Here is a 12,633-nt window from a genome sequence, read left to right on the forward strand (position 1 = left end):
AGTGTTTACCTTCAGGTTTTTTACACCACAGAGTGTTGCCCATGGTTCTGGATGCAGAGAACAACTTCTCAAGGATCCTGTGTAAGCTGAATCCAGGCTTTGCAGCAGCCTAAGCATTTCCCTTACCGAAAGCCCATCGCGGAAGTTCTGACTCTTTAATTCATTGTCTAACCAAATAGCCTTGCAAAACCATTTCCTCAAAACCCAGAGCAAGGCTATTTTGTTTGTGTTCTTTTTTTTTTTTGTTAGTGGTGAAACTACAAAAGAAAAAGTTATAGAAAGATGGACAACTTTTTCCCTTAAGTTTATTGAAATTAAATTTTTTTACCCTGTAGAATGTTGTCTTGAAATTGAATTGTTTTCTCTTGAACCTACAGAATATCATGCATTACAAATGTAAGAGTTTCTATAAATCTGCAAGCGTCTTTTCCCCCCAGACAAGCAGGTTCCTGTGTTGCCTATTTTTATACCAATTGTACACTAAACTGGGGCACCCTGGCTGCAAGAAGGCCAGACGAAACTGCCCCAGGGCTGCTCAAAAGAGGCCATTTTGCACATAAAGAAATAGTGTTGTTTCTGGAACTTCTGGAGGAAAGAGTACGCTGTATGCCAATTTACTCAGAAAATGCCTCAGAAACCGTGGAGTTTAAACTCTATTGTCATTTTATTGGGTGCCCGCCACCACATCCGGCTAATTTTTGTAGTTTTAGTAGAGATGGGATTTCATCATGTTGGCCAGGCTAGTCTCGAACTCCTTACCTCAGGTGATCCGCCTGCCTCGGCCTCCCAAAGTGCTGGGATTACAGGTGTGAGCCACCACACTCAGCCCACACAGTGATCCTTATTATTCATGATGGTAGTTCTGTCTATGAAGTTGCCTTGAACACTGCCATAGGAAATACTAATCCTTAGCTTCCAGGGGAAACACAGGGTTAGGTTCCTACAAGCCTCTAGTCACAAAATTTTCATCGACCAATCAACTTATAACCTCATTTTATCTGTGTTTCTGTTTTAAAAAATGCCTTATTTGATCTACGTTGTTGGTTCATTGACACTAAACTCACAGCCAACAGCACTATAGCCCATGCTTGAAGAAAGCTTAGCTAACACATGTATTTTTCCCTATAAGGTACACCACAGCCTTCTTGCACTTAAAAACACTGGACAGGGCCAGGCACAGTGGCTCACGCCTGTAATCCCAGCACTTTGGGAGGCCAAGACAGGTGGATAACCTGAGGTCAGGAGTTCAAGACCAGCCTGGCCGACATGGTGAAACCCTGTCTCTACTAAAAATAGAAAAATGAGCTGGGCGTGGTGGCACATGCCTGTAATCCCAGTTACTTGAGAGGCTGAGGCAGGAGAATTGCTTGAACCTGGAGGCAGAAGTTGCAGTGAGCTGAGATGAAGCCACTGCACTCTAGCCTAGGCGACAAGAGCGAGACTCCGAAAAAAAAAAAAAAAACCACTGGACCGCTCTTCAGCCCTATATTTGGGGAGCCATTTTAAACAGTGAAATCACCACAAAAAAGCACAAAAATGCAAAAGACATGGCACTGAACTGTCTGCATCCAGGACACTTGTTTACAGGATGAGAACTGAGGCAAGAGGGCAGCGTCGCCTTGTTTAACCTCCGCTGGGCACGTGTACCTTGAGCTACTCAGACTTTTTTTGCTGCTCTGTACATATCCACCAATGACCACAAGGAGCCCTCAAGTATGGATTTGGGGCTTAGAAATACATTTTAGCAAGTAGGCAAATTTCGCAAATACAGAATTCTCAAAGATTGAGGATCAACTGTATTAACCAATTTGGGAATTTTCTTAGACCTAAACTTAGAGTAATAAATACGAAGTCTATTCAGACCTATCAGGCGGGAAACTTTTTAAAAGGTCACTTGTAAATTCAAAGGCTCTGAGCTACACACATGGAGCACTAGTTACTATCTTCCTGGGGTGGTGAAAGTGTCCTCTTCACTCCCCCAAATTCAGCAGGCAAAATGCTGGGCAAATGGTCGATCACCATGGACCCAGCCATACTGACTACCAGCATCTACCACCTGGGTAACTTTGCGTGACTTTGATCCAATCACAAGTTGCTCCTCTTCCCATGACTTTCCCACAGTCTCCAAAAGGCACTTCCTGAAAATCATTCCCTTTGTCTATTCATGCCTTTAACATGTCATCTGAATGCAGCTTCAAGTTAGAATTCACTGACATTCTTTCACATTCTAACAAAGATGGCTCTGTCCCAAGATCTCTATTTCATTTCCAGATAAATGCTAAGATAAAATTCAAAATTTTTTAAATGCTCATTTTCCAATTTGCTATTCATAGCAGCACCAAGTGTCTTCAATCAGAAAAATGGAAACATCTGACAGACATACTGCAAGTACAAGATCCTTATAAAGTAACAGATAATTTTTTTTATCTCCCTGGAGAAGTAAAGATGCTTTGATTTACAGTCATGATCAGACTGTACCAAAACATGCTGCCTCCTTGAAGCAGGTAATATTCAAGGCCGCAATACCAGCTTTCCTCAGTGTTCATTAGGATCACAGTGTTTCTTCAGAGCTGCAGGAAACATTCAAAATTCACCAGCCCGACACTCTTATGTATTAGAAGAGATAAGCACTCAAGATGTGTTCCCAGGGGAAAAAAACATTTTTGATCATGTCAACTCCCTTGTCCATGACAACCATCCAAACCTCAGCTCCTCCTCCTTTCCTTTGAAACTAAAATAGGAAGCACTGGTATGAAAAACTTCTGCTTTTTAAAGTCTCAAAACTGGTCACTTGGATTTAAAAGCCTTTTTGCCTGTTTACAACTAAAAACACTTTTAAGTATTCATTCAAGTTATGACCGATATGTTTAATTTTAAAGACACGGCTGCCATTCTTAATTACTTCCTCTACCTTTAACATCCCTTTCTTACATAAAATATTCAAAAACAAATGCGAGGCCGTGCTTTGGATTGCATGTGGCCGATTTCACTCTGTGGCCGTTGCCAGCAGAACTCCACATCTAGAACAACCAGTATGTGCCTAAGGCCTTTCCTGTTCTTTTTGTTTCCTTGAGTCTATTCCTGTCAGGTGCAGGCACTCCAGAAATGTCGAGTTATGACATAGGAACTCACACTGAGTCATAGCTGGAACTCATCTCTTCTGAGTTCACAATGAAAAACAAATGAAATCTAAAATTACATTGAAAACATAAAGGTAGATGGAAGTTTAAAGGGCAGATGTGGCTTCAGCCCCAGCTGGATACGCTCAGGGGGGAACAGATGTCAGTAATAAACCTAGGAGAGCTACAAAAGTTAGCTTATATCCGTCACCAAGTGAAAATGCTGATGTACATATAAAACTGTGCCCTGCCTGCTTTCCTACCCAGTCTGAGTGTGCAATATGGAAACCACCTGGAAAAGAACCCAGACGCCCTGGGGAGATGCAGGGCAGGTCTGCACGTCAGCGGAGAGGAAGTCACTTACTGCATGGCCAGGGTAGGCTGGCCACGCAGCACCATCAGGAAAGGTATGGTTTCTTCTAACAGTTGGCACCGGGCCTATGCATCCTCTAAGCTGACCAAAGAAAGAAAACACGGAATCCGTGGTTACATTCATTCAAGTCTGCCACAGGAGAACAGGATTCTTGATGGGGTCTGGGGAGATGACAGAACAAAACTATAAATGAGCAGAAATGGAATAAAATTAAACCTAAAGTGACCAGGGCAAAAGCAAACCTAGGAATGATCGTCATGGTATTAATAATTACATAAAGACTCTAAACTCAGAGGAAGCTAGAACACCCAGAGCCTGAAAGTTAGAGAAGGTTATAGCTGCTGTACTCTTTAGATGAAGTCTATTTATGAGACTTTCTTTATATAGCCTGTATAGTTACATAAACTAGAGTCAATCAGGTTTTTCTAAACTGAGCTCTTGTTACTAGATCTTATTACAGTCTTCACATTTCAGAGCTAGATTAAAAAAAAAAAAACTCATTTAGCCATATGTTTTATATGGAAAGCACTAACCATACACTTTGAAAATAAGGGTGACTTTCTTTTTCATAGTTTGCAGCCAGGATATTTTATTCACCAAAATTAAACAAAGCAGTCACTTATGAAGTCATATGAACTAATTCAGCCCCGTCAAATTGAGAAACTCTAAATATTAAATTCTACTGTACAATCTCAGCTGGAAGTCATCTCTCTCTCCACCAACCTTCCAGGGCACTTGGCACCTATCCTATAATGCAAACATTCTGTGTAGCTCAAGGAGGTGGCCTGATTTGGCCCATTCAACAGTGGCTAGAGGTCTAAGCCTCTTTGCTTCCGCAGGGAGACAAAGAAAAATCATTTATTATTTTGCAAAGATCCCTTCATTGAATTTTCTTGGGGTCAACAGCCCTTAGCAGAAAACGAGTATTCTACACTTGTTCTAGAAGGTTCTAGAAGGTTCTTACAAACCTCATCGGCAAATAGTATTTTCTATATAACTTGCTATTAGCTTGGAAATTTACTACAGTCTCTGTTTATTTTCTTCAGTTGTTAAATATGTACTTTGTTTGTTTTTTGTTTTTTGTTTTTTACTGAGAGTAAAAGAGGAATCCAGGCAAAATAGTAAGAACATAGGTAAGAAATGGAAAGACAATAAATGTCTTGACTTGTTTTCTGGACTCAGACTGCCTGGGCTTAAATGCCTACAATGCTACTCCCTGGCTCTCTGATCTTGGGCAAGTTACTTAACCTCCCTGTGCTTCAGCGAGAATAATAATAGTCACTAGAGCTGTTGTGAGATTTAAGTGGGTCAACCAAATATGTACAACACTTAAAGTTGTTCCTGTCCCATAGTAAATACTATATGAGGGCTAGTCATTAGTTATTTACTATTAATTATTATTATTTACATGACAATATAAATAAATGGAGTGGGTAATCCCAAATCCTGTATCACTTGAAGATGTAATACTTGATCCATACTTACTGGCTCTCTGTTCTTGGCAAGTTACTTAACCTCCCAGGCATCTGGTACCCACCTCTCAGGGAACCTGGTATCTCTCCTATGATGCAAACATTCTCTAGCTCAAGGAGACGGCCTGATTAGGTGCATTCAACCGTGGCTATAGACCTAAGACTCTATCAACTGAAAATTAGTTTTATAGAGGAAATGATGCCCGATAAAAGGACACAGGAAAGAAGAAAAAAAGTTCACTGTTTCTTCTGTATCATTATTTGTGGTCCAACTTCACCAAAGCGACCACAACAGACAAATAATGAAATCAGATCAGAGTGAGTTTAGAATTCAGAAGAGCAGAAGAAACTGATAGAGACTGGGAGTCTCCCTGGAATGGATGTAGTGGTAGCACCAGCCTCACCAGGGCCTGGAGATTAGAAGGATGGATCCCACCTGGGCCAGCCTACTGGCAAGCAGCTGAAATGAAGGGGCATGCTGCAAACTCACAGACCTGCCTCCGGTTAACTAGGCAGCCACTCTCGTCAACACACAGAACAAATTTACTCAAAACACAGTCTCACTATTTGAGACTGTGGTTCATTCAGATCACATCAGATCATGGTGATGTTTCACTAAAGTCACTTTGATTTCTCCTGGTTCTAAAATTCAGTGACTCTCTGTGTAGACTCTGATTACTGCCTTTGTATTCTCTAGCATGACCCAATCAGCTACTAGGTATTGGGATTCCTAGAAATGTTTGAAGAGTGGCATGTTCCAGTTAACCACTGACTAGAAAAACCAAATTTGTCTAGTCAATTCAGGATTCAGATCTCAAACGGACCAAAAAAAAAAAAAGGGAAAAAAAAACCTCTTAAGGAAAAACATTTTTTTATTTCAAGTATTGTTGAAAAATGTTTGAAAATACACTGATGAACTTTGGTATTGAGTGGATGGAAGTACTGAAGATTGCTTAATACTTTTTGATGACTCAAAGACTAAACTTCCATAGGGTTTCAAAAGAGCTATAAATACAGAGCTAGTAATCCAAAGGAGGATATTACTCCCAGTTTACAGGGAAGCAAGAAAGGCTACAATGGGGCAGAGGCTGGGACTGTGTCCTGAAGGGACATAGGGATTTGAACAGGTGGAGACTGTAGAGGGAAGGGACACAGGAGGGCAGATGGTAAGGGAATTTTAGGTAGAGAAACCACACAAACTTACAGAAGCCATAAACCCCAAATCATAGTCTATATTGATTTTTTAATAGCAATGCGAGAATGAAGGGATCTATCAGTCTAAAGAGGCAAGACGGGGCCAGAACGCACAACAAACTGAGGAGTTTTGCCCATAAGCAGCCAGGAATCACCAAACATTCTTCAGTTTAAAGAACAGAGACCGGGAAGAGGATGACACGATCAAATGAGTGATTAGGCATGACAGAGCTAGCAGAAATGTAAATGAAGTGGATAACACTAAGTACCATTTAAAACATACTTTTTAAGTGCTTCACATATTTTACCAATTTAATCTCATTTTACAGATAAGAAATTGAGACCAAGGAATTAAACAGGTTTTTCCAGATCAGTGACTCCAGGATTCTCTAATAATGGCCATAGAGAACCAGTGGAGGAAACCTTGTTTTCTGTAAAGGACTTAGCACCATGTGTGGGACAGAGGAAATGATCATATAATTGTTAGCTCCCTTACTTGCCCTTGCCTATTATGGATTGGAAAGGAGAAATCCAAGAGCTAAAAGGTCAGGAATGCCACAGTGGCATATTTCACTGGGGCACTAACACAGGCCGTACATTTTCGGGGGCCATAGGCAGTTAACTTGGGATGTTGTCTCCTGAAAATTGCTGCCTACAAGCTATGGCTGACTCTGACTCAGGAATACTCCTGTTTTGAACAAAAATGATCAATCCAAAGTCAGGAGACCATGATTCCTCATTAACGGGGTCCTCCACGAGGTGATGTACTTTAAAAAGCTACCCAACTGTTCCTTCCAGTGGAAAGACGGTAGGGGCTCCGCATTGCAATGCTATGTTCAAAATGAGGACTTGAGCTACAGAACGTGTTGCTGGATGAGAAGTTCTGCCTATTCTGACAGTTTTAAAATAATACTCTATTTTTCATTCCAATACCATATGATACTAGGGAAGCCTTGAAAACCAGAAACATTTTTCACCCAAGTCCACGGCAAAGTTCAAGAATGACTCCATGGCTAATACTTAGGTTGCAAATAGATAAATGAGCTCCTCTCGAATCCAATGAATTGAAACATAAAACTATAATTACAGTAGGAAGAATGCAATAAAAGATGAAAACCCAGGCTCCATGCCCTTATTCTTCTTTTGTTCAAAACATCGTTATTGGTTTCAAATATTCTTGTCTGTCAACAGGGGTTAATGTCTTATTTGCCTAAAGGCAAGAGGCTTGATCTGATGGTTTTCTGGTCTAAGAATTCTAATCTAATTTGGTTTTGCTAAACCGAGAGCTCTCTAAAATCATGACTTTTGTCTTCATTGCCTGCAGGAACCTGGGGGTTACCCTCAAGCTCCCACTGAATAAATGATACCTAAAGTAAATGCTGAAAACTGCCTTTCCTATTTATGAAGTGCCTATTCAGAATAATATTTCTTTTTTCTTCAAATTTGGTTAAAGGAGCCATTCCATGGCTGGGCACGGTGGCTCAAGCCTGTAATCCCAGCACTTTGGGAGGCCGAGACGGGCGGATCACGAGGTCAGGAGATCGAGACCATCCTGGCTAACACGGTGAAACCCCGTCTCTACTAAAAAATACAAAAAACTAGCCGGGCGAGGCGGCGGGCGCCTGTAGTCCCAGCTACTCGGGAGGCTGAGGCAGGAGAATGGCGTGAACCCGGGAGGCGGAGCTTGCAGTGAGCTGAGATCCGGCCACTGCACTCCAGCCTGGGCGACACAGCGAGACTCCGTCTCAAAAAAAAAAAAAAAAAAAAAAAAAAAAGGAGCCATTCCATTATGCTTTTTCATAAAGGAATCACATTGAAGTCATAAAAATGTTACTGGAATCATTTTCATTCCAACGAATTAGAGATTAATGAAGGTTTATCCTTACAATTGAAGAAAGGAACTAATTCATTAGGAAAATGAGTAACACACATACATGCTCATCAAGGGACCCTAAAAGAAATACTTTCGTATGAAAGATGTGTTTTTATATCCTAAAATTATTTCCAGCATTTGGTATGGAGCCAAGGCAATTCAGTAACTTTGCCATTTATAGCAAAGTTTAGGCCAAGTTGCAGGGCACACAAAAAAGTATACTTGCTTGACAGTTTAAGTCCACAGGGCCAATCTGAATGTCCAGGCAGGAAGGGGCTTTGTCTAACCGATATTCTGAGCTTTTTGAAAGTGAAGGAGAGTCCCTGTATTTCCACAGGTGTATGGCTCGCAGAGCACTTACACGGAAGAAAAAAAAAAAAAAAAAGCCATAAGCAATGAAAAATTAAGTTTAGAGAAGACACATCACAGCTCCTAAAAGGGAAATCCAAAAGATAAAAAAAAAAAAAAAAAAAAAAAAAGGATAGTCATTGATATACAGACCTATCTTCTCACTTCATTTGGGAATATATGAAGACCAGAAGGGAGTGAAAGTAGCTCAACTAGGGAAGAGCGAGAAGGTGAAGCCACTCACCGTTTGAGAAAACACCTGCTGGCCAAGCACAGACAATTCAGTTGTAGATTCAGAAAATTCCTTTCCCCATTAAGTTTAAGATGAGACTTTTATTTATTTATTATTTTATTTTATTTTATTTTATTTTATTTTATTTTTGAGATAGGGTCTTGCTCTGTCACCCAGGCTGGAGTGTAGTGCTGCAATCATGGCTCACTGCAGCCTCAAACTCCTGGGCTCAAGTGATCCTCCTGCCTTAGCCTCCCAAAGTGCTGAGATGACAGGTGAGCCGCCATGCCTGGCCAAGAAGAGAGTTTTAAAGGTTAATAAATTGGCCTGTGATAACACTGAATTATACTGGGTTTCAAGAAATCACAGAAAAAGCAACACCTCCCTGTGGTCAGCAGCTCACAGAATGGTGGGCTAGACATAAACATATACAAGGAAATTGCCACGTTGTAAGAAAATGTCCTATTAGTGGCACATACTCATGGCCATGGAAGAACAAAGAAGAGGAGATAGAAAGAGATGGGGTGAAGGGGGGAGGACAGGAAACCCAGTCAACTTTTAGTTCATGTCTTTTTAAATAAGGAAGGGACTCTAATCAGAAGTTGACAAGTATCACCTTCCAATATTGTGACTTTCTCAATATCACAGAGGACAGAGTTTTAAGGAAAATCACTCTGCAAAGATGACAATGACTTTTTCTTAGTCTCCTCTAGCTCACCTTTCCAAAAAAGATTAATTGAACTAATAAACTCCAAACTTCTGGCCTAACTTCCAGTTTACAGGAAACCATGAATGAGCGAAACTGAATGTCCTCAACAGGAAACAATCAGGCACATCCTCCATGTGGGATGTCCTCCAAGGCAAGTGGCCTGGTCTCTTCCTAAAGTCAATGTCAAAAAAAAAAAAAAAAATTCCGGACATAGTGGCTCATACCTGTAATCCCAGCACTTTGGGAGACCAAGGCCAGTGGATCACCTGAGGTCAGGAGTTCCAGACCAGCCTGACCAACATGGTAAAACCCTGTCTCTACTAAAAATACAAAAATTAGCCGGGCGTGGTGGTGGGCACCAGTAATCCCAGCTAGTCGTAAGGCTGAGACAGGAGAATGGAACCCAGGAGGCAGAGGAGCCGACACAACACCATTGCACTCCAGCCTGGGTAACAAGAGCAAAACTCCATCTCAAAAAAAAAAAAAAAAAAAGTGAGAGAAGTGTTCTAGATGCTAAATTAAACATAAAAGAGTTTAGGACTATAACACGAATTGCAATGCATGCACACTGTGTATCTCTGAATTTAGGGAAAAAAATAAATAGCCATAAAAAACAATTTGGAGACAACTGAATAAATTTAAATATGGACTGCATACCATATATAATGAGAAAATTATCGTTAATTTTTCATATTTTGAAATGTCAGCATCTTTATATAGGAGAATGCCCTTATTATTAGGAGACAGATGTTCAAGAACTTAGGCCAGGCACAGTGGCTCATGCCTATAATCTGAACACTTGGGAGGCTAAGGCAGGAGGATCACTTGAGTCTGAGACCAGCCTGGGCAACATGGTAAGACTTGTCTCCATAAAAATAAAATAAAAATTAGCCAGGTGTGGTGGCATGTGCCTGTAGTTCCAGCTACTTGGGAGGCTGAGGTGGGAGGATTAATTGAGCCCATTAGTTTGAGGCTGCAGTGAGCTATGATTGCACCACTGCCCTCCAGCCTGGGTGACGCAGTGAGACCCTGCCTTAAGGAAAAAAAAAAAAAAAGAATGTAGAGGGTAAGCATCATGACATCTGCTTACCCCAATTAACCTCAAACTGTTCAGCAAAAAACATATATATACACACATCCACATACCTTCACACATACACACATATACGCACACACAACTAGATAAAGCAAATGCAGGCCGGGCACAGTGGCTCACACCTATAATCCCAACACTTTGGGAGGCCGAGGCAGGCAGATCACCTGAGATCAGGAGTTCAAGACCAGCCTGGCCAACATGGCGAAACCGCGTCTCTACTAAATATACAAAAAAATTAGCTGAATGTGGTGGCTGGCGCCTGTAATCCCGGCTACTTGGGAGGCTAAGGCAGGAGAATCACTTGAACCCAGGAGGCGGGGGTTGCAGTGAGCTGAGATGGCGCCACTGCACTCCAGCCTGGGTGACAGAGCGAGATGACTCTGTCTCAAAAAAAAAAAAGAGAGAGAGCGAGAAACTAAATATAGCACCATGTTAATCAATTTAGGTAGTAGATATACAGATGTGCTACATAAATTCTTCAATTTTTCCACGTTTAACATTTTATACCATAAAAAGCTGGAGGAGGGGATGAAATGCTACTAAGATTTTAAACATATAAAAAGAAAGTAAGAACATCTATAGGGAAATTTAAAAGAGTAAACAAGGGAAGTTATGCCATATTTATCATGTAAGTAGCAAAGACATCTAATCAGGCTAATAGGTTACTTATTTGTCTCTGAAAATGGCTACCACTTTCAGTATCTCAGGTTTGTAGAGGTTTTCTAGTATAATCTATCCCAGATTTACTATGTAAATAGAAAATATTTTATGACTTCAGATGAGAGCGAAACTGTATGCTTCTGCTTTTCATGCTTTGGTGCACAGCATGTTGTAAATATAAATGACTCCAAGATAAGTCAGTCAGGAAAGATCAAATAACTCGGTGTTTTTACAATTCTGTCAGAGATATATGATGGGATTTACCCATTAGGGAGAGAAATACAGCCTAGAGTTTGAACATTCCTCTGATTTTTCTCATATTAAATTATATTTAAATATTCCCATAATGCTAATAGTCTCAGCCCCAGCATCCCTTACATACTCTGTGGTACCACAATAAAATGGCAACAGTAAGAATAATTTCAGCAATTGGGAGGAGAATGCAGAGATTATTAATTTCATACACTGTGTATAATAAAAAGTGATATATGAATTTTCACTGTTTCTCACAGCTCCTCTAATTCATGCTAAGATTATAATTTCAAGTCTATATCACCACAGATGTTAAGAAGAACAGATTTATTTCAGCTTTTCACCAACAAAACCAGAGCAGGGGCATTTAATGAAGTTCATCTCCAAAAGTTTATTATAAAACAACAGCAATAACAATAAGCTACTCTGTAATTTGTCTCTAAGTCCTAACTAACCATGACTATTAAAAGAAGCATTTTCTAAAAAGAGACTTGTTCATCGATTCAGGACAACTGAATTTTTTCTGACTCAAACACTTCCTCTTAGGCATCCACAATTATGTTCCAGTACTCTAAGAGTACTCTTAGTAAGAAACTCTATTAAAGTTTTTTCTGATACTTTCTTCTTTCACACACACGTAGCGTTATCAAAAGTGTCCTGAAAGGCTGTCTAATCTGCCTTAATTTGTCAGTGCCAAAAATCAGTTCCCAGGCCTCAACATTTTTCACTTAATCAGTACTACTGTTTGCACACTCTATTTGTAATGCAACTTTTCAGGCTGTTGCAGATCGCATACAGTGTATGTCATTCCATTGGCTGAAGAAAGTGTGCCACATATACAGTCAAAGACAAAGAGGGCACCTAAGGCCATCTCTCCACTCTTCTCTAGAATCAGGGCTAATGGAAGTAAGAGATTTCACCCTGAACAAGTAGTGTCTGTAGGGTGCTATTTTTAGATCATTTACAACTCAAGCAACTTGGATTGGTAAAAAAGGTCCAGATTTACTAAGTCTCTTCTCGTATTTGTCATGAGCTAGTTGATCCTTAGCAAACCACACAGCATCTCCAGGGTCTAAGCCAGAAGCCACTCCTGAGGTCATTGAACGGCCAACTTCTTTTCCTGATTAAGACCCAGTGAGATTCACTGTCTCTGCTGCTAAAACTAAGACAAAATCCTGGGTGAAATCAACCACATCTGTGCAAAAGTCTAATAAACTTTCCTGCTTGGAAAGAACCAATGCCAGAGAAAGCTGCTCATGCCAGAAAAATACAGCCACACATCCCAGGACCTGATCCTGGCCCCTA

General features: G+C 40.5%; 1 protein-coding gene across 5 annotated transcripts in view; it reads right to left on the bottom strand.

The window, feature by feature from the left end:
• Window positions 1-12,633, bottom strand: part of LOC105490674 (leucine rich repeats and calponin homology domain containing 1) — a 204,122-nt gene that overhangs the window by 157,527 nt on the left and 33,962 nt on the right. Inside the window, exon 1 of one of the 5 annotated variants that reach the window (XM_011756547.3) lies at window positions 10-7,610. The exons of the other annotated variants lie outside the window; for them this stretch is intronic. Within the exon in view, the coding sequence (XP_011754849.2) occupies window positions 10-43 (34 nt within the window). The 5' untranslated portion in view covers window positions 44-7,610. Of the gene's footprint in view, window positions 1-9; window positions 7,611-12,633 lie in introns of those variants that run through there. 5 annotated transcript variants of the gene reach the window in all.

Source organism: Macaca nemestrina, chromosome 16, assembly GCF_043159975.1.
Source record: "Macaca nemestrina isolate mMacNem1 chromosome 16, mMacNem.hap1, whole genome shotgun sequence".
Taxonomy (NCBI): Eukaryota; Metazoa; Chordata; class Mammalia; order Primates; family Cercopithecidae; genus Macaca; species Macaca nemestrina.